This window comes from Pyrenophora tritici-repentis, chromosome 2, assembly GCF_003171515.1.
Source record: "Pyrenophora tritici-repentis strain M4 chromosome 2, whole genome shotgun sequence".
In the NCBI taxonomy this organism is placed as follows: Eukaryota; Fungi; Ascomycota; class Dothideomycetes; order Pleosporales; family Pleosporaceae; genus Pyrenophora; species Pyrenophora tritici-repentis.
The window spans coordinates 4,035,892-4,060,938 of NC_089391.1; the positions used below are offsets into that span (position 1 = coordinate 4,035,892).

The window sequence follows — 25,047 nt, forward strand, 5'->3', positions numbered from 1 at the left end:
AGATGGTTATCCGGCGGTTATCCGGTGTGTGTCTGGGCTTGTGATTGTGCTTTGGAGCTTCAATGTTGGTACGTAGAGGGGGAGGGTTGAGTTCATGCAGACGTCATATCCCGCACCCGTTCACCACCGACCCCGCCCGCTCCTTGAGCCTGTGCAACTGATTGGCGTTTTGATAAGCACAGTAGCATTACACATGTCTTGCAGCAGCAGCAGCAGCAGCAGCAGCAGCAGCAGCAGCAGCAGCATCAAGCTTGCAAAGTCAATTCTTCCAGCTCCGTGTGCGTGTGCATGTGCGTGTGTGCGGCATTTCCGTCGCAGCAGCCCGCGCCGGCGTCAGCCAGACAGGCCTGCAGACCGGTGGCTCTGGAGCAGTGTTGCATGTACCAGACTCGCTTTGGGCCTAGCCCCAAAAGACTTTCTGACCTGCAGACACGCACACGGGCCATGGTCGGCAATCCGTCTCCACACAGCCCAAGGAACTTTCTCTATAGCCGATATTTCAAGACTTGACACGGATAACCGACGGCCGCGGATCCAGCCAGCCCATCATGCCAGCTATACGTGGACAGGACTCCAAGAAGAAGACGCGTCGTCATACGCGCGACCTCGACCAGATTCACGCTGACTTGCGCGACGAGAAGCACTTGGCCCAGTTCAAGGATGCAAAGCCCATAGAAGACTTGCCTGGTTTGGGCCAGTATTACTGCAAAGAATGCGCAAAGTTTTTCGAGAGCGATGGCAATTTTGTCGCCCACCAAAAGGGCAAGGTGCACAAGCGGAGGTGAGGGTATTGCTCTACGACTGCCAGGAAGGTGACTGACGAAATTTCAGAGTGAAGCAACTTCGCGAAGAACCCTATTCCATCAAAGAAGCAGAGGCCGGCATGGGCTTCACCACCAACAACGGAAAGCGCACAACGTTGCCCGCAGCCCCAATGGAAGTCGACCAGGTTGCGACGACTGGATGATTGCGCGTAAACTCTGCAGCACGACTATATTAGACTGTGGACGCGACTGTCTGAGCGCCTTGATGTCCACACACAGGCTGGAGAGAAGGAAGACATGATACGCTATTGAGCAGCCAGCAACGTGTCGCGGACTTGGGACAAAAGCATTGCATTGCATGGCGTTCAAAATGGAAACTGGGGCATATAGAGACGCCGAATGTTCAGATGATACCCCACGCTGGAATTGAAATACTATCGTTTTTGACAGCTGAAGAAGATGCTATATACATGATCCTCCAGCGCGTCGTGCGCATCCACCGTGTCGCATGTGAAGTAAAAAAAATCATATGCCATGTACGCAAGTCATGACGATATATGTAAACATTCACTATACCAAAATCATATCAAAAACATTTATCCTGCGTTGTGCTACCTGGGCTAGGTACCCATATCAGTGGTGCCTGAAGCTGCCTGTAGCTACCTAACACAACCCTCACCACAACCAACGCCAAATCCACAACATAAGAACCCACACTCCAGCACGACATCCGAAACATCCTACACATCCCAAACACCCCCCGACAACAACCATGGAATTCACAAATACCCCCCTCTACGGCGGCGCTATAACTGTCGACCTCCCCTCCAGCTTTGCCGACGCATCGTAAGTTTTCCCATAACCAATTTCCCCCCCACATCCCGGTACCTTTTTCCCTTGGCAACATCTACGCAAGCATGATCCCTCGCCATATCCGAAATTACCCCCTTGCGCTCCTTCAAGCTATCCCATACTAAACTCGATGCAGACAAATCCGCCAAATCCCCGATAACCAAGAAGTCTACCTCGACAACAGCGGATACTCATCTATAGTAGTTGAGATCCTGGAATACGTGGACAAATCCAGTGATGAAGAGGCGTTGCAGTACCATTTTGCCGATTTGGTAGATGGAACGGATGATGCAACGACGGTGGTTGAGCAAGTTGGTGCGAGCATGAAGAGTTTGCCGTATGTTACTTTGTTTCCTCACTTGTGTGTCTTCTATCGGGGGTGGGAAAAGTACTGTTTTCGTGGAAACTGTACCACGATTACTAAAGAAGATCGCTAATATCCTCCCTACAGATCAACCCCCCTCTTAACCCTCTCTTTTGTGCAAACTCCTCCATCAATCAACCCCCATCCTAACCGCAAAACCCCGGAATACACATTTATCCACCTCCTTCTTCTTCGTCTCAAAGAGCAGGAGACAGATATCTTGATTACCATCAATGTGCCCCATTATCCCGGTGAATACGAGAAGCCTGCTATGGGACAGCAAGAGACGGAGCTGATGAGGAGTAGTAAGCTGGTCAGGGAGAAGGTCTTGGAGACGTTTGAGGTCAAGGAGTGGGGCTTGTTTGAGGGATGATGGGGATTGTGAGGGACTGAAGTGGATCAGGGCAAGGGAAGATGTAAATTTGAGAATTAGAGGGATGAGTATGTGTCAAGACTTGGATAGCAATAACCAACATGAATGTCTCGTAACAGTAACATATACATGCTACTACTAGAGGCGTGTTCATAGACCCGAATCTCTTCCTCACTTTCTTGCAAGTAGCTCAAATCTATCACTCATATGTGACTAGATCTTGTTTCCAACTACAAGTTCCTCATGATTCGTACCAGTCATTATTATGTCTTGGGTATAGTCCACGCTGTTATTCATTTTTCACATGCATGCCAACATCGTGTTCGTATACTCCCTTTCCTAAAACGCCATCGCTGTAAGAAAAATGATTTTACCATCCTGATACATCAAACCCATGTAGCCATACGTCATCATTTAGTTGTACTGATTAGCCCGGTTCAACCTTCTCCGCATTTCCTCGGCAGCAGTGGGCGCCCGCTCATTCAAGCTTGGATCAACATGCTGCTCGAGATGGCCTAACTGCGGCAAACTGTTCGCACTTTGAGCAGCGAGGAACGGCGAAGGCGGAAGATCTGCAAGACTGTTCACAGTTTGTACATCCTCCATGAGCGCGGGATCGACCGGCATATCGTACTGGTTGTGTTGTGAAAACCGTCCAAAGGAACCCTGGTGCTGTGAGGCTTCAAGTTGGAGCTGGGAACTCGGCGAGTCGGAGCGACGTGGAGGCTGAGATGGTGAAAAGAGGCTCGGCGGGGTGGGAGTTAGTGGGGGTTGAGTGTTGGTAGAATGTAAGAAGCTTGAGCTCGATCGTCCTTCTGCTCGCGCCTGGTTTTGTCCCTGTCGCATGGCAGAAAGGCCCTTGTTCATCTCACTGCATACAGGACAGTTACGAATGACCTGACTGACTGTCTCCTTTATGCGAACCCAATGATATATCTCCGCAATGGCTGCAGTTGTCTTATTAATACCACCATGGTGTTTGTGATGTATCTCCCGCGCAAGCTCGTATTGCTGCTTGGGGTCCGGAATGACTTCTTTGCCTTTGAGCCACAATCTGTCAGGCTCGTCGTCTTTGCCAGGTGTGAGCTTGTAGTGCGTCGCCGCACTACGGAGACGGCTTTTCTCCGCTCTATCGGCACCATTTGGGTATTTACCGTTCTTTAAATAGAAGCGGATCTTGTCAAAGCGTTCCTCTGACACGAATTCGTCATCTTGACCCAAGTCACGCCCATATATAATGGCATCAACCAGTTCACCAGGATACGACTTGAGGTTACCGCAGCCTTTGACACGACCGATGCGCTTGAAGCCGAGAGCATCCCATATACGACAGGAAGCGACATTGGTTTCGTATACGAGGTTAAAGACGGAGTAGGTGTAGCCCTAGACATGTCAGCCAAGTTCTGTATAGCCCGAGTTATGAATCTCACCAGCTTAGGAGCCCAGTCCAGATATGTCTCGCCCATCAAGCGACCAACGCCCCGATTACGCGATGCATCCGTGACTAGAAACCCGCCGTTGCAGACATGGCTCGACCGTCCTGGATAGTTGGGCTTGATGTAGAAACTCCCTAAGCACTCCCTTTCCCAGTCGCAACCTTGGCGCGCCATCTCGTGCAGTGCTCTCCCATCTTGTATTTCGCCGATCAGCATGATAGCGCCAAAGACGCCGAACCAGTATGGACCAAAGTCGTCGAGAGAAAGCGGCTCAACCATAGGGTACGTGTCGCCCTTTTCAATCTCGCGGCCTAATTGGTCGCATAGATATGCCAACAGTGTGAGAGGTACTTGATTCGGCGCAGAAAAGGGTATAATGGTCGCGGTAGTGACACGGTCGCGCAGGATCACTTGACCCGGGGCAATGCCCACAGGTAGCGGGCCACCAGGCGGGGGATACGGCACGTCGCCCGACGTTCTGTATACGACAGGCGCACTCGGATCATCTAGCATTGCAGGCATCGCGGGCGGACGGACGTGGGCGATAGAGTTTGAGTTGTCCTGATACGCGATTAGCATCGTAAAAGTGTAAATGTCAAGCTACATGATGGGGTCGAGTGAAATGCTTGCGCTAATCTCAGAGTGAGATGGCAATAACGCCAGGGACCACGACATGCTAGCGCAGTGGGGTGTAGACGTGCTCCACATGGTTCAATGTTGCGAACAAGATGGTGTATGACTTACCGCGTGGTACCTGAGGCCTAGAGATCGTCAAGCAGGATGAGAGATACTGCCGTGATGTGGTGCTCGCGCTGCCCGCCTGCCAGACGTGCTTCTAGCGCATCGCTAAGGACGACCAATCACAGTCATCTTCCCTCACTTGCGTCCTGGGCCCCTTAGTTGCCCTGTGACTGTGATTTGTGAAGCTGTAGTCTCTGGACATGCTATCGCGTAGGTGACGTAAAATACTTGACAGCGAAAGTATCGGTAAACCCCGATGTTCTATTCATGATATACCTATAGTAGCTTGTGCACACGAGGGTGTTGAGTATTTCGTGTTCAGGTGCTACTGAAGTCACGTTTCTTATCAAACATCACACAAGGTTCCTTGAGTTGACTCGTCACGGAATCAATATATTGAACGACATTAGAGTTGGCAGACTGGTGCTTATATTTAGGCACTACGTAAGTTCGACCAAGGACATCACCTAGATACTCCATAGACATAGGTGTAACTACTAGCATCAACTGAAACAACTTGCGAAGCCTACTCACCCAAAGTGCAGGCTTGTCAATCCACGCGACTCATACTCCCAAGGATTGCAAAATGAGATACAATTGCGACGCTAAGAGATGCTGACATTCCTGCTTAAACCTTGGGATATACCAATGACACTGTGTAAAAAAGGAAACAAAATTCTCGTATCAAATATACATTGCGAAAAGGTATTATGTAAAAGGATCCTTCGTACACACAAGCACAACTCATCTTCCCCTTCTATCCCATCATTTCCCACTTGGGCAGGAACTACCTTACATGGAAGAGTAGAGGAAGTTGCCTTGCGGGTCAACATACTCAATCGTTTGTTCACTGACACAGTAGCCATTCTCCTCCCAAGGCATAGATGGGTAAGGGAAGACACCGTTGCTGGGGCTCTTGGGGTGTGTGCCATCGCTGCTAGGCTGCATGTATTCCGATGTATCGGGCAGCGGGATGTCGATGGCGCTGGGGATGTACGTAAATGGCTTTCCAGCGGGTAGGTGTGCAGTAGCTTCATGGAGAGTCTCGGCAGGTGCACTCAAATCGGGGAGCTCATCTGGGGAGGCTGCGGGCTTGGCTGGGTTGGACCTGACGCTGACGTGGAAGTTGGGGATGGTGTCCGGGTCAATTTCGCCATCTAGACCAACGACCTTGTAGTAAAGGTTTTCCTTTAGGTAAGGTCCAACGTGCTCGGGACGTAGAGATTCAAGTTCACCCTTGGCTTCCTTGCCTTGAAGGCACGTGGTCAAAGGAAGGGAACCCTCAATCATGACGGGTTGGGAAGAGTTGGCACCACCCTTCATTGACGCACCGAGGACACCAAAAGAACCAACATAGCTAGACCATTGAGTGAAATCGGTAGACGGGTCGTAGTCGGCGTCAGTGTTGTTGCTGTAAGGAGCTGTTCCAGTGCTGAGAGGCGAAGTGGCAGATGCAGTAGAGCTTCCAACCGGGCGGGGCGAAGTAGAGTTCGCAAGAGGATAAGGTGCAGTGGAGTTGCTTTCGGGCTTTCCGACGAAGCAATGGATGGTGTAGGATCCAGTCATCGCGTACTTGTCAGCGATAATAGAAAGGACAGTGTGGTAGTCACCCTCCACAATGTCGCGTCCGAGATATTGACCAGTAGGGCCGAAAGCAGCAGCACCATCACGCTTGCTAAGGGACCTACCGTTTGAACCGTATAGCCTGTTGACAGCTTGGATTACTTGCTGGGCGGAACGGTCGCTGGTCTCGGGGTAGTAGTAGTTGAATACACGCGTATCCTTGAGATCCATAGCAGTAAAGTAAGTGCCGCGGGTATCCTTGGTCCAGGGCTTCAAAGGAGTGTATTGGTTCTTGGGTTCACCCTGGTTCCATTGCGCCATGGGGAATCTGATGTTGCCGGGAGACATCCAGGTATTGGGAGAAACGTAGTGATACATGTCAACCAATCGATCAATGTTGCAATGATGCAGCCAAAACATGGGGTCGAAAGCAGAGCGATCAAGGTAATACATGGTACCACCAGATTCACCACCAGCGATATTGTGAACAAGATCGTGCAGAGACTCGAAACTGTCCACGCCACCACCGCTCGATTGAGTGCGCACACCGATACCTGCAGAAGTGACATCGCCCCAAGAAGCTTTGCTGGCGAACAAGTCAAAGACACGGTTGGCCATAGAAGTGCGCGCAGACTCGAAGCGAGCCACCATTTCGTTGTTGTTACTGCGAGTGGGGTTGCCGAGCGGGCGACGAAGAGTCTCGGGGAAACTGTTCCATGGTCCAGGGCCCAGTTCGGTTGGATAGGTACCCATGTTGTACTTGTAAAGCGGATTGACAATTCGAACAGGTCCTTGGGCCTTGGTGACGCCAACGAATTGATCCGTAAGCATGCTAGCGACGGAGCGGTCGTTGCGAGTGGAGGCCCAATCCCAGTATGGAAGACGCAATGTAGAGGCGACCTCCCTCAAATGCTGCTGCTGATTGGAAGGGAACTCGGCAATGACTTCAAGTACGCAAAGGTACAAGGCTTGCTGGGAGATGGTTAGCATAGGTGATTACAATTCTCTCGATAAACGTACCTCGAAGAGAGCAACAAAGGGCCTATGCCATGGAGCGAAAATAGTGGCGGCGTGAGGGCAGAAACCGGCCTGGTTCAAGAGAGGTGTAGGGAAGTTGTTGTAGGTTACGAAAGGACGGCCGTGAACACTGGCAACTTTGTAATACGACAAAGGGTCATTCTTGTCCTTGGCCTGGAACCTCTCCATGCCGAGCAGGAACAAGTTGAATTGATCGCTGTTGCGCGCCATTTCGCGTACCTCCAAACGAGGAGCGGCTTGGCTACCGGGATTGCACTTGGCCTCGTTATTCCAACCGGTACTGCATACACCGGTGATGACTATGTAGGCTTGAGACTGGCGCTTTTGAACCTCCTGACTAAGCTTGTCGATGCGGGCCAGGATTTCGGCGTCGTCACGAGCGAGATGCTGATGATGAGAGGAGCCATGCTGGAAGGCAGCGGTGAATTGAATGAGGGCGAAGAGGGTGAAGAGCACAGTCAAAAGACCCGCGGGCTTGCTGAAGTTGGCCATGATGGAAGGCCGTGGTGCTTTTGCGGCTCGGATTGAAGAATAGAATGGCCAGGGGCAGCCAACGGTCTTGTCGTAGAGCTGGAGAAGCAAGAAGGAATTAGAAAAAAGCAAGGCTAAAGAGCGTAACGACCGTTGGATCAAGTCCAGAGGTCTGTAAAAGAAATGTCTTGCGTTCGGTCAGAAACCTCGACGTCGAAGACAAACGAGGAATCAGAGTTGCGGCGCAAATGGAGCAGGGGCGAGAGGTCAGCAGTAAGATATATCGAAACATGCTATTCCCAGTCCATGCTCGAGTCGGCGCACGCCCATGCTGAGAGGTGCCTATTTGGCCCGCAAGCGACTGCGCTTGGCGGGGGTTAATCGTATTCGGGGCAGCGTCAGTAGCCATGTGCGAGTGATTGGGTGAAGCAGATGAGTCGGTGGGGATCCAAAGGGCCCCGGGCGGCATCGAAACACGGCGTCGCCAACAATTGCCCCTGACTTGGCCGAATACGGCCAAGACGTCGTGCGCCCGGTCCACGGCGAGTTGTATTGCGTGGGAGCCGCCTGGCGCCAATGTACGCCTCCCTCGGGGGGCACACGGTCGGAGATGGCGGAGAGCTGGTCCAGGACAGTGTGGTGGTAGTGGTGTGACGATGCTCTGATGTTAGTGATAGAACGTGGAAGAAAGAAACGTCGCAGTCGAGTACCTCAGACGTCGCATACGTGTGGTAGCATGTACTTATGTAATGCAACTGCTGCCGCACCGAAAGTGGCCCATGGCACTCTCCACTTTCTCTATCGCTCGCCATCATTCTCTCATCTCTCTTGCCAATTGCCAACCTGCACAGCCACGCTCTCTCGGGCTTGCTCCCACCTGCATCCGCCGCTGCATCAATGTCTGTCTTGTGTCTGCACCACGCGTCCACTTTTACATCCACAGCTCGCACTCTTTGATTGCACCTCGACCGGACGTCGCTCCGGCCGTTTGCGCCACCCTTGACCCTGATCAACGCGCGCATCCTTATCTCGTCGCCATGCTCATGTCTATCTTTATCAGCACCATTTGCTTACATTGGGAACCTACAGTAAACATACCCACATTTATTGCCATGTAATATCCGTTTGCCATTGGAAAGAGGCAAAAAGCCCATGGCCCCGTTTCCTCGTCCACTGCCGTCCATCGTGCCTTCCCATCGGCTCGCTTGTTGGTCAAACTTATGCAGGAACACGGGCCTGGCAAGGGTGTTTCACCAGGGCATTGATCTGCAGCCATGGTTCCACTCTCACCTTCATGTCAACCGTCGTTGTTTCAACCCTCCTATTTTCCGCATGCGAATTGAGCTTGGTATCGACTCAAGCTTTGCAACTTGTGGGTATACTTTTACCACGCGAGTCCGAACAAGGTTACCGACCGACGCTCGTGAACCCACGGCTATCGTAGGCCCTTCGAGACCTTTGCGCCCGAACATAGCCACTAGATGCGGGCTTTTGTCAATTTGCAGTCAGCTCTCATCGGTTCATATTCGGCATTGCCCAGCTCTGACGGCATCTCGGCACCTTGAGCCATCAGATTTGCCAACTCGCGGTAAGATGCGAGGGGGTGGCCTCTCCACAAACGGGGGAGGGGCGACATGTGCCACGAGCCCGCCGAGGGATAGGCGGCCGAAAACTACGCAACTACTTACAACGCGTGTTTCCTGCGTCAGCACCGCCCTTGATGTCATGCTTCCGCCTTGCTTTTGCAGCAGCGAGTCCACTCTACCTATCCATCTCTTTTTCCTTCCTCGGGACTGACCGAATTCAGTCAGGGCTGACGGCAATCGAATGCTTGACAGTGCTTGTTTCTTCGTCCCCAAACTAATGGCCCAGATACGTCAAGAGCAATAACTATCAATAGGGGCATATATAGCCTTCCGGTAAAACACAATTCACCGGTCTTGACGACAAAACTGGAGACGCTCGAAAGGTGGTGTACGCCGTCATCAGCCTATTCGGGCCCTTTTATTGTCCAAAGATCGGCGACAACTGCTTTTTGGAGAATACGATCAGCACAGTAAGCAACTATAGCAGAGTAATAATCGCCTGGCTACCATCATATAACATTACGTATGCGTCATAACATCGTCTTACGCCTCAGTGTGTGATTACAACTTGTCCAACTTATAACGAATAGCAAGAAATGAAATGCACGGAAAAATATCTGGCTTGAAAATATATAAATATACTATAGATTGCCAATATATCACAGACCAAAAGAAACGCGTCTAAGAAGCGGAAACTATAGCTACGTTACAGTTCGCACTTGGCTTAGCAGCAGGCCACACAACTAACAATCTTATACCTACCAGAAAACCAGAAAAGCCAACTACTAGCCTGAGGTCAGGCTGTCTCCTCGTGCCTAGGCAAAGGAGCAATCGTGTCACGCTTCTAACTAGCAGCCTTTTGAAACCACTTCAATCCCGCAACCTCCCAATAAGCCTCCTGAAAGGCATCTGGGTTGTTCTGCACATAGGCATTGCAAGTGGAGACGCCAGTCTTCTTCGCGCATGTGTCCCACTCTTTACCCGCCCACTCGCCACAAAAATCAGTGTTGAAAACGATTTTGAGGTCCTTGAAACGCTGTGTGAAATCGCAGCCACTACCTGAGAAATGCGCCATAGGCGTATCCCAAGAAGAGGGGTTGAGTGCTGTGGTATTGGACGAAAAGTGTTGGTTGAAGGTAGGTGAGTTTCGTGGGAAGAACCAGACTGAGATGGATGTCGATGTCCATTCCACAGCGTAGACGCCGCCGGAAGCCTTGTTGAAGTCGGTACCATAAGAAGGGAAAGCCACTTCTCCATCGCTTGTGTCAGTACCGCCGCTACCACTTATCTGTCGACCAGGCATAGTGGTTGGGGCATGGATCGAACAACCCACGTTCTTCCCTTGGCCTAGTGCATTGACATCGCAGTCATCTGTAGTCATAAGACCAGTGAATGGCGCATTGACATCCCCAGTACCTCCAGAACCACCGGTGGGTGCTGTGGCGTTGTCAATCATACACCCCTTGGAGGTATGAAGTGTAGCGGAATTTGAGTCGTAGTCGTTCACTCCTTCAATGATGTCGATCTCTCCACCGTTCGGCCACTCTGCTGAAGATGACAGCATCCACATGGCCAACCAAGTTCCACAAACAGAGGCGGGCATATGACGAATGTCGGCGATGAGCAGACCCTCGTTGAAGCTTTTCTTGCTCTCCAAGCGAACCGAGGCGCGGCCAGAAGGATCCTTTGTCGTGTAGTCCACGCCAATGTAGACAGACTTGGTATCCTCCAGATATCCAACTAGTCCCTGATTAATAGCGTCGTCCCGGTTCTGGTATTGAACAAACCCTTTTGTGGGGTCTGTGCCGTTGTAGAAGTCAAAAGCCGAGAAAAATTTTTCGTAAGAAAGGTCATCCGTCAATATGTAAGCTCCAGCTTGTACGGTTCGGTTATCCTGAGCGCTGCTCAAGGTGACGAGTGCGGCCAGCACACTCGCTGCAAGACGTGAGAAGGAAAGCATGATGTTTTGCTGAGGAATGGTAAGGATCGCGGTGTGTTGTAGAAAAATAGAGGTGAGGTAGGAATGAAATCGAGTACTGACTTAGTACGTGACACGAGAGCACGCTATGGTATTACAATGCATGTGAAACCGTGGTCATAAGATTTCGTTGGTACAATAGATCTGGGTTCTTTGTTGTCATTGTGCGGGAACAATAGAACGCTCTAGTTGCGCCACGAAATGGCGCATGGTGAATGTGAATGAAAGAGGCATCGATAAGGAATGGTTCAAGAGATAAATGGACACATCTGGGCGACATAAAATAGTTGACAGCTACAGTGTGAGTAACCGTAGTCCATTCGTGATAGGCATATCTGGCGCCTACAATGATTTTCGTATACTAAGATGTTAAGTGATTCATGTCACCCCGATGAACATACAATGGTACCTAACATGCCAGTGAAGTGGTTTTATCGATTGCTTGACAATCACTCTTACACATACCCCCTTTCCCGTTGACTTTGGGATTATTGAGAACCTACTTGGAGTACCTTGATAGTACTCATTAGCTATGAGCATGATCGCTTCGGATCATCGTATGCGATACAACAATATCTCCAAGACTGTCAACATACTCATCACATGTCCACTGAATTTTCAAACTTATAATAATCGCCGTTGGCTATCGTTAGCTATCTGAGTAATTCGGTAGTTTATGTTGTAATACTTTCTCCGCTACCCTACTTACTCTGAGGTACGATCTTGAGCGAAAAGTCCACATGCGGTACTCCCTGATGTATGCTGCTCGTACTAACAATATCAATGTCTCCGCAAACATACTTCTCGACGTTGTACTCTGTCAGCCCACCACTGACCTCTACCAAGAAATGTTTCCTGTCGCCAGTTCCTCGCCCCCATTTATCCTTCAAGTCTTTTGCGGCAACTTGTACACCTTCAGGAGTGAAGTTGTCTAACATGACAATATCAGCACCTGCCGCTATCGCTTCGTCTGCCTCTTCGAAGGATTGACACTCGACTTCGACTTTGATCGCAAAGCCACCTGCCGCTTTGGCAGCTCTTACAGCGTTGGTAATGCTACCTGCTGCAACAATATGGTTGTCTTTCAGCATCGTCATTGCGCTTAAATCCACACGATGTGCATCTACCCCTCCAATCAACATGCCGTACTTCTCGACAAGTCGAAAGCCAGGCGTGGTCTTTCGTGTGCCAGCAAGAATGTTCGGGTAGCCAGCATTTCGTAGGAGATTCAGCAATCGGTTGGATTTGGTAGCGATGCCGGAACAGCGAGCCAATGTGTTGAGTGCCACGCGCTCGCCGAGAAGCAAGTGGCGGACTGGACCACGGACGGTGGCGCAATGTGTAATGGGTTGAAAGGATGCACCTTCTTCGACATGCCATTCTACACTGATATATGTCAATATGTTATTTGTCACAAGGTGGTAACATGGAAGAGTATAAAGGAAGACTTACGTGCAGCCGAGCTGGCGGAATACTTCATTAAAGAAGGGCACACCAGCAACAATACCCTACAGGAATCAGTACAGGCCGCTTCAAAGCCAAAGCTACTCACTTCACTCTTCCCAAGTAGCTTTGCCTCGGATACAGCTTCACCAACAACGAAGCCGCCATAGTCGAAGCTCGGGGTGTCCTCTTCAAGCCATTCCGAAACGTATCTCTTGTATGTCTCGGGTAGGAGATGTGCTACCGCACCATGAGCTGGGGCACCTTCGATTCTGGACATTTTGCCGCACTCTGTGTCGTATTAAACTGTGGGTTCCAGGGATAGGCTTGATAGTAGGATGTGGCGAGAGTGAATGGTGGGCTTCATCGGAACGTCGGTCGGAACTACGGACATCAATGCTTGCCGGCACTAAGCGCTCCGCAGCTCACTTCCTCCTACTCAAACATCATCACGACATGTCTCCCTAGTCTCCATGTTTGCCTCGGTAGCACTACGAACTATGGCTGTCAGCTTCTTTGGCCTCGGTGATACTTGGTCAGTGTACTCTCCAATGCTCTTGACGTTGTTCAGAAAACCCTCGTATACCCGCCTCCTCAAACGCGTCACGAACCCCCCGATCGTTACACCACCACCGCGTTGACATGAAATGCTTGACATAGTAGTGTAAAAAGGTCACTATGGGCGCCAAACACGCTTATTAGGTGCTTACCCACGTTATCACGTATCAACCGTGGCTTTGGGGAAATATATAACTCGGGATACCCTTGACTGGGATATATTGCTTTGGTGAGAAAGGCGGTCAGAAGCAGGATCACAGTATTTGCAGACAAGGCATAGAGCAGCTAGTTGCGGGCAACCTCAACCTCAACCTTTGCCGTGGGCATCGATGGTAAGGAAGTTGGAATAGGACGGACATGGTATCCGAAAGAGCACATTTCCACCTGGAATATCGTAGCCGCTGAATTTGTGCGCGCAGCTCAGCCCGCGATTTAAGTGACAAACTGATGCAAAGCAAGAGCTTTTTCACTGACTGCCGGTTAGACGCTCATTAGCAAAGACCTTGCTGATTCCACAGTCCACATATCCGCATCCTAACACATCACCCAGCTCCTTCTCGAGATTCATATGCATACAAACACGGTACAAGCCGCGCTACCCACAAATAAGCTAGCGACGACGAAAAGGCCGAAGAACCCTCCGCAATGCCAGAGGCAGTTCTCATTACAAGGACACTATCGATGAGCAATATAAACAGAATTAAAAATCACATATATACATGCTATGGTTAGCTGGTGAGCCCGAGGAAGCGGCTGTGCATCTCTGGGCGGTACCTGGAGCGCTTGGCACTGAACGTGGCGACAGGGAATCTTGGTCGAGAGAAGATGAACGATACAGAAGCTGGAAGTATAGGAGCCGGGAGCTACGCATGTGCATTAACTAGCACCGGAACCCGAATACCAGGTAGAGTCATGGGACCAGATAGCCGCGACCGAGGATAATGGGACATACGAGGTAGACACATATGTACCTACCGGTACTTATGCAGAGACACTACTGTCCCGGACGTGACGGAGCAGGAGATCAATCTCGGCTATGGTATTTCATGTTGCTCATCATACACCGGGACTGTATGCACTTGAAGAGACTGTAGGAGCTCTTTTGGATGCATCTGTGAGGCGACGGAGGCCGCGCTACGGTGAACAGCGAATCACCCTTATCGGCGAATGTGTTGGGTATTTGTACAAGGGTTTTCGCAAACTACGCGTGAAATGGACATTGTTGAGATGATGAAATGTGCAGCAGTGGAGCAAGTTGTGGAAACGCTTCAAGTGGAAGTCGTTATGCAGATAACCAGAATCACTGATGCACCTACAGTACATAGGCGACAGCGACAGTGGAGGTAAGACCCCGCCATACCTTTCCTAATATGCGTGTCTGGCGCCTACAGTAGCTTTCATGTACTAGTAAAGTGTCACGTATTTGTCACGTATTTTATGTTACCTAGGTGGATGCATTCGTAGGTAGTGTTGTTGGTTGCGTTATAGTTCCGTCTCAATCCTTCCTAGTCTGGCGATGACAGCTTGGCAGCTGCTTTTTGTTCCAGTGCGGCAGCCTTGTCCTCACTTCACCTTTCGCATTCTCCATAAAATTTGTGGCAACATTGCTGCCAAGAATTCCCCACAACCTGTTCCCACTCATGCAGCTCGAAAACTTCTCATCACAGCCATCATGCGCCTCAAGCAGGTAATACTGGTCCAGACGCAACCGGAGCCAGGTCGAGCCAATCCCAAACACAATTCCGCACCGAGTGTGGGAGAAGCTCTATCATGCGTTGCGTTGCTTAACTACTATAGGCTACCATTCTATCCGCGGAAACATGTACGAAATTCTTGATCAGCGAGCGGATTCTGGTGCTGACGCACTGGGGATGGCCTGTTACCCGCATGCGCTAAAGCCGACCCTTGGATCAGCAATGGGCAACTGGTCGGTCACAGTTACTCTACAAGGTACAGCTTCCTCCAGATCCAGATATGGTCGCAGATCTGAGCGTTGCCCGTAGGATGTCATTTCGCTTGCAGTTGGTTCGAGAAAAAGCGTGTGATCAAAGTCCTTTTGGAGACTACGCCCGTTATCCCTCCGTAGTTGCCCCGTTATAGATGAGGTGCGAAAGCAAGCAACTTGGTGACTGAACGACTTTGGCGGATCATGTTTGAGAGACTCATCACATTATCTGCCGAAGACCTGTCCCGCTCTGCCAAGCATGGCGTTTAGACGTGACCACAAAGGAGCCTGCTCGCGACGCGAGCGAGCCTTGCATACCTACTTCACGAGTCAACCCATGCCAGCCAAGAATGACCCCCGCAACACGCCAAGCATGCGAGCTTGTAAGTGGCAACGCCGTAGCGTTGTTATATCGGGGCGATACAGTACAGTAATGCGCAATGAAGAGTAGTCCCTGTGGCACCAAGCCGGTTACTTTACCGGGATAGGGGAACGGTGGCTAAACATGGCCGGACTTCCTCCACTGAAGCAACTGCCGATTTCTTCTTTCCTACGTCCCGCGCCGTTGTAACGACTTGGCTCATCGGGATCCGTTGCAGTTGGTTCTTCTTATATGGGCTGTGTTGTTCCCCAGATCCGTTTCCCCAGACTCCAGGAACATTTCCCCAGACTTGAGTGTGTGGGGCCACAAGACAACGAAGAAAATTCCTGTGCCGCTTCTTTGCGTCTCGACGTCGTATCTTGTTCTGAACAACATGACACAATTTGGTGTAACAGCCATTGGTGCTGGCCAAGACCGCTCCCCTGCTTCGCTAGAGAAGGGGGAAGTCATCTGTATGTTAGTTCCTAGTCCTTCTGCACACTGACAACTAATGAGATCTCTATAGATGATGAGGCAAATGGAAGCGATCGATCGACAGACGTCGATTTCACTTGGACAGAAGAAGAAGAAATTAGGGTCCGACGCAAACTGGACCGCGTCATAGTACCGCTTACGACACTTCTCTACTTGATGTGTTTCTTGGATCGGTAGGACGACCGTGTTAGGTTATATAACCATTGATTAACAATATACAGGGTAAACGTTGGAAATGCACGTATCCAAGGTATGGCTAAAGACCTAGATCTCAACAGAGGAGTTCGATTCAACTGGGTCACGTCGATCTTTTACATTGTTTACATGTTCGTCGAGGTGCCTAGCAATATTCTTCTCAAGAAGCTCGGCCCAAAATACTACTTGCCGCTGCTGGTATGTGGATTTGGCTTTGTGTCGCTTTGCAGCGCTTTTGTGCAAAGCTTTGGAGGGTTACTGGCCGCACGAGCTTGTCTCGGTGTATTTGAAGGTGGTGTTATGCCGTAAGTACTTTTTGCTCCACCCCTCAACACTCGCTTACAATTACTATGCAGTGGCCTTGCATTCTTCATCACTTGCTTCTACAAACGCAACGAGCTCTTGTTTCGCATTGGTATCTATGTTTCAGCCGCGTCCTTGGCTGGGGCTTTTGGTGGCCTACTCGCTACTGTGTAAGTTCGCCGACGACAATGAGTCTTGTACACGCCTAATTTGGATCTAGACTTGCGCGTATTCCCCCGTGGGGAGCATCGACTATGATTATTCACACCTGGCGTAACATCTTTTTCTTCGAGGGGCTTCTCACCATATTGATAGGCCTCGGCGCGCCCTTCCTCATGCCCAGCAGTCCAGAAGAATGCTGGTTTTTGACGGAACGCGAGCGAATGATTGCTACACAACGACTTGTTCTCAGAGGTGGAGCCGACGAGAACGAGAAAACTGAGGTGCACCACGTCAAGAGGGCCATGCTTAACATCACCAATTACTTTTGTGCTCTGGGCTTCTTTTTCATCAACATCACTGTACAGGGAATCTCTCTATTCATGGTAAGCTGGCATTGCTATCAAGACGGTTTCCTTGCTAACGTCGCTAGCCTACTATTCTCAAAGATCTCGGTTGGACAGCCACCAAATCGCAGCTCTACTCGGTGCCACCCTACGTTTGCGCGTGCGTCATTGCTATCGCGGTTGCCTTTATTTCGGACAAGACCAATCGTCGTGGTCTTTACCTTGCCATCTTCACTCTTCCTGCGATCGCAGGATTTTCGATTATGCGATGGGCAACGGACCCCAACGTCAAGTACGGAGGTATCTTTTTGATCACTATCGGTGCCTTTCCTGGGGGCCCTGGCTTTCTTGCATGGTCTGCGAACAATGCAGCAGGACCTGCGATTCGCTCCGTCTCGACTGCGTATGTCGTTACTCTTGGTACCGCTGGTGGTATCCTCGCTACTTGGTACGTATAATTCGTGGACATGCATTCAAGAGTTTGCCAACTAACGTGCTGTAGGACATATACTTCGACCGACGCGCCCAAGTACCCGACCGGACACACGATTAATTTGTGCGGCCAAATTTGTGTTCTCATTCTCGCTTTGTTTGGCATTGCCTACTGCAAATGGGAAAACAAGCAGCGTGACTTGGGCAAGCGAGACCATCGTCTTGCCGGTAAAACGGCAGCTCAAATCAAGGATCTCGGATACCGACATCCTGAGTTCCGGTACATGCACTAGATATGGATGTTAGGGTGCAAGACGACGTCTCGATGTCATATATATCGTCATGACTCGCATATTGAGTGAAATCAACTTTCGCTTTGGGATATGCCCACATTTGTAATATCTGCGCTCTCTTGCTTTCTTCAACATTGTGAAAATCTCGATTATACGTGCTCTACGTGTTTTGTATGATAAGTTGTAGCTGTATACGGCCACTAGGGTGACATGAAATATTTGAAATACTAGCATACAAATGCCACTGTAGGCGCCAGACATGTTTATTAGGTGCTCACCCACGGTGTCAAGTATTTTATGACACCTAGCTACAGCTCCTCGGGATTCCGAGTTGAGGCTCAGGTGCATGCGTCATTGGCTCGTGCGGAAGATTGCGGCATCGCATCGTCCATGGCGGGGCATGGTGGGGCATGAAGCCGGTCTGCGGTGAATCAAGTCCAGCGACCAAGGTTTACAGAGAGCAATTGAGTCTTGAAAGTGGCTGGAGTTGCACATTGAAAGCTTCTTAGATTTGAATAGACTCAATTCGACAGTGTTTGGCAAATACAAGGCGTGCCATGGCGGTGCCTGGGGAGTTGCGATTGCGCAATTTTTTTTAGGGATTTTGTGACTAACTCGGCCAAGTCCGCTTCTCCATGGGCAATTGAAAACCCACCCGCTGCCCCATCGTTTCCCTCCCTTTTGTCCCTCGTTCTCACGATGTCCGTCACCGTCGTCCTCGGCGCCCAATGGGGCGACGAAGGTAAGGGCAAGCTCGCCGACATTCTCGCGCACGAATCGCAAATCTGCTGCCGCGCTCAGGGTGGTAACAACGCCGGACACACCATCGTCGCAAACGGTGTCACGTACGATTTTCATATTCTCCCGAGTGGTTTGGTGAACCCAGGCTGCATCAATGTCATTGGAAGTGGCTGTGTGGTACATGTGCCGAGTTTCTTCAAGGAACTCGAGGCGCTAGAAAAGCATGGGTTGAAGACGGACGGCAGGATATTCATTTCGGATCGCGCACACGTCGTGTTTGATGTGCACCAAATGGTGGATGGCCTAGAAGAGGTGGAACTTGCTGGTGGCTTCATTGGTAGGGTTATACACGCTTTTGCAGAAGTTGGGCAGTACTGACAGAGCAGGTACAACCGGCAAGGGCATCGGCCCAACATACAGCACCAAGATGACTAGAAGCGGCCTGCGCATGTGCGACTTGTTCGACGAGAAGATTTTTGAGGCGAAGCTCAGGAGGATAGCCATGGGATACCAGAAGCGATTTGGTGATTTGCTCAAGTACGACGTGGATGATGAAATTGCCAGGTACAAGGTCAGTTTATCACTTGCTTGGAAAGATGCGCGAATGGCTAAAATTTCGTCCAGGACCTTCGCGGCAAACTCGCTCCCTACGTGGTCGATCAAATCCCGCTCCTAGCATCGGCAAAGGAGAAGAATGCCAAGATCCTGGTAGAAGGCGCAAATGCGTTAATGCTAGACATCGATTACGGAACTTATCCTTTCGTTACATCGTCAAATACAGGTCTGGGAGGTGTCATTACAGGTCTCAACTTGGGATGGCGGTCACTGAGGGAAGTCATTGGAGTAGTAAAGGCCTACACGACTCGTGTCGGATCGTAAGTATCATAGCTCAGTCATCGCTGCGAGTGCAAGCTAACGTTCAATAGTGGACCCTTTCCCACTGAGCAACTCAACGAAATAGGCGAAAAGATGCAATCAGTAGGCCACGAGGTCGGTGTAACAACCGGCCGCAAGCGCCGCTGTGGCTGGCTCGACTTAGTCGTAGTCAAGCACTCACACGCGTGCAACGACTACACAGCTATCAATTTAACCAAGCTCGATATTTTGGACGACTTTGACGAGCTCAAGGTAGCGACATCGTACTCCTACAATGGCGAAACACTTGAAGGCTTCCCCGCGAATCCCGAAATACTTGCGCAAGTCGAGGTACAGTATGATACGCTGCCAGGTTGGAAGAAGCCAACAACGGGGGTAACAAATTACTACGACTTGGCGAGCCAAGCGAGGAGTTACATTGAATACATTGAGAAGTTTGTCGGCGTCAAAGTCAAATGGATTGGTGTCGGGCCTGCGCGCGACCACATGATTACTAGGTCCTAGGGCTGGTTATGAGGAGTATTTCCTAGTACGTATGGGAAATAAGCCTTCAAAAAGATAGAACTGGAAGGTAGATTAATGCAAGCCCGTTTGGACAGGCAAAGCATACTCAATGGAGTGGTAGCGTCATCAGTCATATCAGCACGTGTCCGCGATTGTGATTGCGACACCCGGGGGGGGGGGGCGCGACTGTCCGACACAGATCAAGCGTGGCCTGATAGACGACCAAAATACATTTGGTACCATGAAAGCCTGTCCCTGACGCCGCACACCACAGCGAATGGCGCACCTTGCTAAAGTCCGTATATTTGGCCCGAGGGGACAAAGCGTCTTGGTTAGACGTCATGAAAGAAGGGCTGGACTCGGCAATACGGAATGAAGCCGACGTATGCCATAGGGCACCCTGGAGACAAAGCGCACCGTCCACGATTAAAAGACACCGTCCATTGCCGTCTTCTTTTCGAGCACTTTTCAAATCGAAGCCTACTTGGATCCTAATACTCAACCTTAATCGAAATAATCAATACAATCATGTTCAGCAAAACCATTCTAAGCACTGCAGCTGCGGCTCTGCTTGCCGGCGTTGCTCGGGCGGAAACCGGACCCGGCTTCCCCATTACGACATCCCAAAACCTCACCGTGATATACGGCAACAACACCGTCTCACCTGGAGGAGAGTTGATTCTGCGTCCCGGTACGTTTGTTTGCTTTCATCCCAAACACACACTTGCGCTACCCAAACTGACATGACGTCTCGCGACAGAAACCGCCCAACGCCCAACCATTAGCTCGCCAGTATGGTGGTCCGACGAAAAGGGCCCAGGCTCCTGCATCCTCCTCATGGTCGACCTCGATGTTCCCCGTAACGGCAGCCGCGTCCAATTAATCCACTGGTTCGCAATGAACATTACACGCTCCTCTCCGCTATCAGCAAACACGTCGGGCGCAGCGCTGCAAATCCCAGATACGAACCCTGTTCCTTACCTGCAGCCCTCGCCACCCGTTGGCGATATTCCACACGCGTACACGTTTGTGCTCATGCAGCAGCCGCGCAATTTCAGCATGCCTGAGCAGTATTCCACTTTGGCTATGAATAGGGTGCCCTTCAATGTGAGCCAGTTTACAATGGATACCAACCTTACGAAGCCGTTGGCGGGGAACTGGATCACGGTGCAGAATACGACTGGCACGCCTACGGCTTCAGCTTTCCCGCCTTCCAGACCGAGTCCGACGGGAGGCAGTAGCACAGAGTCTGGCGGACCGTCAACGGGGGGTGCGGCGGGTATGTTGACGGTTGATGGCAGGGCATTATGGGCCGGAGTAACGACTGCGTTGTTGGCTGGGGTTTTTGCCGTGGCCTTGTAAATGGAAGCATACATGAGCAATTGAGACGACGGGTATGGGATAGCATGAGATATGAATACAACACCGAAATGTTATACATTGGTCAGGTTTAGTGGGATCAAAAGCTTCGGGAGGCAACTTCCAAAATATAGAAGTAATCAAAGTGTGAGAAGAGAGTCGTCATTGTCATATCATCGTGAAAGAAACTACATCGTGCTCATCGTCTTGTACACACCACGCCACTTTTGATCCACTACCTCGTATTACCCTTCAGCCTCGCTCTACCTATTCGGCAGTAGTCGCATTGGTCCTTGCCGCTGCCTCGCAAACCGCCTTGAGAGCAGCTGGCGCGTCATCCCATGGCATAACCAATTCCACAAAGCGCATCTTCTTCGTCTCTCCACTGGAAAACTCTTCGTCCTTGAACAACTTCTCAACATCGTCCTTGGTTTCGACCCTGTATGTCAATACACTGCCCTCTTCGGCACCAAACACTGCCGGGATATCCTTGTACTTCCATTCTTGGACATCGTTGTAAGGATCTTCCCAGCCGTGAATCAGGCGCTCGATAGTATAGCCCTTGTTGCAAATGACAAAAATAATCGGCGCGAGCTTGTTGCGAATCATGGTCGACACTTCTTGAGCCGTGAGCTGGAAGGAGCCATCGCCTGTGAAGAGGATGGTGCGCTTGACGTTTGATTCTTTGGCAGCAAGAGCTGCTCCCTGGCATGCTCCTGTTGCGTAGCCGATGGAGCCCCAGAGGACTTGCGAGATGGCCCTGACACCCTCAGGGAAGCGTGTCTCCCATACGCCAAAATTGGAGGTACCCGTCTCAGTGATGAGAATGTCATCCTTCTTCAGCCACTGGCCAAGCTTAGGCCAGAACCAGGCGTGTTTGATGGCGGACTCAGTGGATGACGACTCGTGTTCTGGCACGTTGTTGTTGGGATTGGGACCTGATTCGATGTTGAGGTCTCCAAGCTTAGCTGTTACTTTTGCGAGCACGCCGTTCATGCGCACCCCGGGGTATTCAGAGTATCGAACCTTGCATCCGAAGCTGTGCAGATCGATAGTGGTCAGCTGTGACATGCGGATTGTGAAGCCAGCCGTGTTGAAGTCCGACTTGATGGCGCCAATGCTGAGAACGAGATCAGAAGATTCTACTCGTTCACGCACACCAGCGTTAGATCCATCTCCAGCATAAACACCTCCGTAGTTGGGTAGCGTCTCGTTCACGGCACCCTTGCCCATTGGTGCAACAAACGTCGGAATGCCCGACTTCTTGACAAGCTCATGCGTCTCTTCAAGCGCTCGGTGACGGATAGCGCATGCATCTACAAGAATGACAGGGTTCTTGGCCGCATGTAGAGACTTGAGAACCACATCGACAACGTAGTCTTCAGCTTCTGGGTTGTTTGATGGGTATTTCAAATCGAGTGGTGTCTTCAGCCGGTCGCCATCAACCTTTTTAGTTACCATGTCCGAGGGCAAGGAAATGTAGACTGGTCGTGATTGGAGATAGCATTCTCGAATGGCGTTGTCAATCAACATGGCAGCCTCGTGTTGACTGTTCAACATTGAAACGGCACACGAGATCTCTTTGGACATGCGAGAGAATACGGTAAAGTCGCCATTTCCGAGAGTGTGATGTAGCAGCGCACCATTCTTCTGAGAAATAGTCGAGGGATAGCCTACGATGTGGACAATGGGCACGTATTCGGAGTAAGCGCCTGCAATGGCGTTGACTGCCGACAGTTCTCCGACACCGAATGTTGTTACGAGAGCAGCAATGCCCTTGATACGAGCGTAGCCATCGGCTGCGTAACCTATAGACGACGTTAGCAGGTGTAGCAGAAGACACGGGATCAACTTCGCATTCGGTCGCTTCGGTCCCTCCCGTAGTTAGCCGCCCGATTGCGCTGATCTCTTCACGTACCAGCATTCAGCTCATTGCAGTTACCAACCCATTTCAGGCCCACTTTGGGTATGTAGTCGAGGGCCACGAGATTGTAGTCTCCCGGTACACCGTGGATGGAGTCGACGCCGACCTGTTGCAGTCGTCGGAAGAGGTACTGTTTCGTCATTAGCTAGCGCGCTTTCATGGGCATTGCGTACTCACCTCTGCCACGTCAATTGGGTTCTTGATCTCCTGGGAGCGTAGATCCGACGCCATGATGCCAAGTTTCTGATGTAATGCAGTCAAGTTCTGGCAGTTGGAAAGTGTTGTGTTTGACTTTGAATGTTTTGCGTCGAGGTTGCTGGATTTGTTGGGCGCAGCGGCAGCTACCTTTTAAGGGTCCAGGAAGTCGCGAGGATGATATCATGCCCGGTCTTTACCGGCCGACGCTTCTCTCGCTCGTGCGAGTGTTAGGTATGCGTTTGTATGGTGATGCGCCATAGTAACGCGACGGGAAGGCTTCATGCACCCTGCTTATCAGCTCAGGTGGCGTGACTATCAGTCACGACCCGATCTACCCAATCCACTGTAGTTGCAACGAAAAAATAATCTGCATCTAGTATTACTGATGGTGACTTGATGCACGAGCGTGGGAGCATGGGCAGATGAGTGGGCTATGAGGCCATTTCGCCTCCACAACGCATTACCTTTTTCAACATGCTGTGGACTAATGTTGAGTAGCCTGTTGTTCATGGGAGTAGAGTGACAAGCTCGATCTATTTCCTTGTGTAATCCTTTACACGTGATATACGGTGTGAGTAGCACCCAAAATACATCTGGCATTACTGTTGGACACGTCGTTAGGATGACATGACAGTAGTAGCTAGCACGTGTGTCGCGGTCTCGGGTCGGTACCTGACTAGGTCTTGTAGTTGACTAGTGGTAAATGGTGGTCGGTAGAGCTACTAAATAGATATGACTACGACAGGTGTGCAGGGACAAGATGCATAATGTTCGGCCATTATCCCTCACGTGCGTTCATTGGGTTGAAACGTGGTAGCGGGTTGAGACGCCAGCTCCCTGGTGGCTACGCAATCGACCAGGAGTGCGCATTGAGCGGGCGAAGGGTGCGACGACTGACAGGGCGAGGCATTGCCAACAGCGCGGCTGGGGGGTCTGCAGCAAATCATCAGGCACGCTTCACTCGACGTCTGTGCGCAGACGGCGCCTTCGCGACAGCAAGCTCAGTGTCAGGCAGCGCTGGACGGCGGCGGCGGTGGTTATTACTGTTAATGCCCCTCGTCCGTCTTCGGTAGTCGTAATTGCGGTGCCAAGATTGGGGTATCTTTATTGTCGCGTGTCTGCCGGAGCCGGCAGCGGTCGCCATAACTAGGTTATAGCTAGGTTACAGGCAGTTGACACCACGCCCAGCCGTTCACACAGGCACATACAAGCGCAGGCGCCCGCGTTTCTCCTCGGCTGACGACTAACGATATAGCGACTACGGCGCCCCGAAACAGCTGTCAGTCGGCCATTGTGCGCTTCGTCCCCTCGTTTGTCGCAACGGATGCGCGATTCGTCTCCCGTGTTGCACCTGTCGCCTAGCATTGGGACCCACGTGTGCGACTGCCAGCGACGACATACCGTACCTTGCAGATTCGCAGATTCGCAGACTCGCAGACTCGCAGACACCAAACAGTAGTGACTAAGGACTGAACCTGCATCTGGAACTGACTGGGACTGGAACTCACGACCGACACGTCTGGTAGGCCAGGCCCTGGACGACGTCAATACGACTGTAGCGTCATGTCGTGATGCGACCGCGCCTTCCTGTAAACCCCCATCCTGAGGCGCCTTCATCTTTTTCTTGGTCGCAGTGGACGCAGCAGCAGCTTGCTGCCCAAAACCCCCACCCTCGTCGTTGCCGCTTCCACTTCCGCCGCCGTCGTCGCTGCCGTCTTCGCACATCGTCGCTGATCTGCTTACTCGAC

The 25,047-nt window shown here is 51.1% G+C and overlaps 10 protein-coding genes across 10 annotated transcripts; 5 read left to right on the forward strand and 5 right to left on the reverse strand.

Moving 5' to 3' along the window:
• Positions 1 to 548: 548 nt before the first annotated feature.
• PtrM4_069940 (UFD2, U1 Zn-finger-containing protein) lies at positions 549 to 967 on the forward strand (the record flags this gene model as incomplete). The annotated part of the gene is made up of 2 exons (XM_001933664.2): positions 549 to 781; positions 832 to 967. 2 exons carry the CDS (start codon positions 549 to 551, stop codon positions 965 to 967), a joined length of 369 nt encoding a protein of 122 aa, XP_001933699.1.
• Positions 968 to 1,536: 569 nt separating this feature from the next.
• Positions 1,537 to 2,353, forward strand: PtrM4_069950 (Mog1 domain containing protein; the record flags this gene model as incomplete). Its single annotated transcript, XM_001933665.2, has 3 exons — positions 1,537 to 1,610; positions 1,753 to 1,953; positions 2,068 to 2,353. The coding sequence occupies 3 exons, from the start codon at positions 1,537 to 1,539 to the stop codon at positions 2,351 to 2,353; spliced, it is 561 nt and encodes a 186-aa protein (XP_001933700.1).
• A 414-nt stretch (positions 2,354 to 2,767) lies between these two features.
• Positions 2,768 to 4,368, reverse strand: PtrM4_069960 (histone acetyltransferase Spt10; the record flags this gene model as incomplete). Its single annotated transcript, XM_001933666.2, has 2 exons — positions 2,768 to 3,736; positions 3,784 to 4,368. The coding sequence occupies 2 exons, from the start codon at positions 4,366 to 4,368 to the stop codon at positions 2,768 to 2,770; spliced, it is 1,554 nt and encodes a 517-aa protein (XP_001933701.2).
• A 954-nt stretch (positions 4,369 to 5,322) lies between these two features.
• PtrM4_069970 (tyrosinase) lies at positions 5,323 to 7,623 on the reverse strand (the record flags this gene model as incomplete). Its single annotated transcript, XM_001933667.2, has 2 exons — positions 5,323 to 7,065; positions 7,114 to 7,623. 2 exons carry the CDS (start codon positions 7,621 to 7,623, stop codon positions 5,323 to 5,325), a joined length of 2,253 nt encoding a protein of 750 aa, XP_001933702.1.
• Positions 7,624 to 10,032: 2,409 nt separating this feature from the next.
• On the reverse strand, positions 10,033 to 11,148 carry PtrM4_069980 (uncharacterized protein; the record flags this gene model as incomplete). The annotated part of the gene is made up of 1 exon (XM_001933668.1): positions 10,033 to 11,148. The coding sequence occupies one exon, from the start codon at positions 11,146 to 11,148 to the stop codon at positions 10,033 to 10,035; it is 1,116 nt and encodes a 371-aa protein (XP_001933703.1).
• Positions 11,149 to 11,867: 719 nt separating this feature from the next.
• On the reverse strand, positions 11,868 to 12,889 carry PtrM4_069990 (NadC, Nicotinate-nucleotide pyrophosphorylase; the record flags this gene model as incomplete). The annotated part of the gene is made up of 3 exons (XM_001933669.2): positions 11,868 to 12,552; positions 12,619 to 12,674; positions 12,719 to 12,889. 3 exons carry the CDS (start codon positions 12,887 to 12,889, stop codon positions 11,868 to 11,870), a joined length of 912 nt encoding a protein of 303 aa, XP_001933704.2.
• Positions 12,890 to 15,867: 2,978 nt separating this feature from the next.
• PtrM4_070000 (MFS-1 multi-domain protein) lies at positions 15,868 to 17,697 on the forward strand (the record flags this gene model as incomplete). The annotated part of the gene is made up of 7 exons (XM_001933670.2): positions 15,868 to 15,946; positions 16,000 to 16,141; positions 16,190 to 16,468; positions 16,520 to 16,636; positions 16,687 to 17,011; positions 17,059 to 17,420; positions 17,475 to 17,697. 7 exons carry the CDS (start codon positions 15,868 to 15,870, stop codon positions 17,695 to 17,697), a joined length of 1,527 nt encoding a protein of 508 aa, XP_001933705.1.
• Positions 17,698 to 18,396: 699 nt separating this feature from the next.
• Positions 18,397 to 19,818, forward strand: PtrM4_070010 (PurA, Adenylosuccinate synthase; the record flags this gene model as incomplete). Its single annotated transcript, XM_001933671.2, has 4 exons — positions 18,397 to 18,775; positions 18,825 to 19,009; positions 19,063 to 19,313; positions 19,365 to 19,818. 4 exons carry the CDS (start codon positions 18,397 to 18,399, stop codon positions 19,816 to 19,818), a joined length of 1,269 nt encoding a protein of 422 aa, XP_001933706.1.
• A 528-nt stretch (positions 19,819 to 20,346) lies between these two features.
• On the forward strand, positions 20,347 to 21,180 carry PtrM4_070020 (PBP domain containing protein; the record flags this gene model as incomplete). Its single annotated transcript, XM_001933672.2, has 2 exons — positions 20,347 to 20,509; positions 20,579 to 21,180. The coding sequence occupies 2 exons, from the start codon at positions 20,347 to 20,349 to the stop codon at positions 21,178 to 21,180; spliced, it is 765 nt and encodes a 254-aa protein (XP_001933707.1).
• Positions 21,181 to 21,444: 264 nt separating this feature from the next.
• Positions 21,445 to 23,332, reverse strand: PtrM4_070030 (Pyruvate decarboxylase and related thiamine pyrophosphate-requiring enzyme; the record flags this gene model as incomplete). The annotated part of the gene is made up of 3 exons (XM_001933673.2): positions 21,445 to 22,985; positions 23,096 to 23,231; positions 23,279 to 23,332. 3 exons carry the CDS (start codon positions 23,330 to 23,332, stop codon positions 21,445 to 21,447), a joined length of 1,731 nt encoding a protein of 576 aa, XP_001933708.1.
• Positions 23,333 to 25,047: the final 1,715 nt, after the last annotated feature.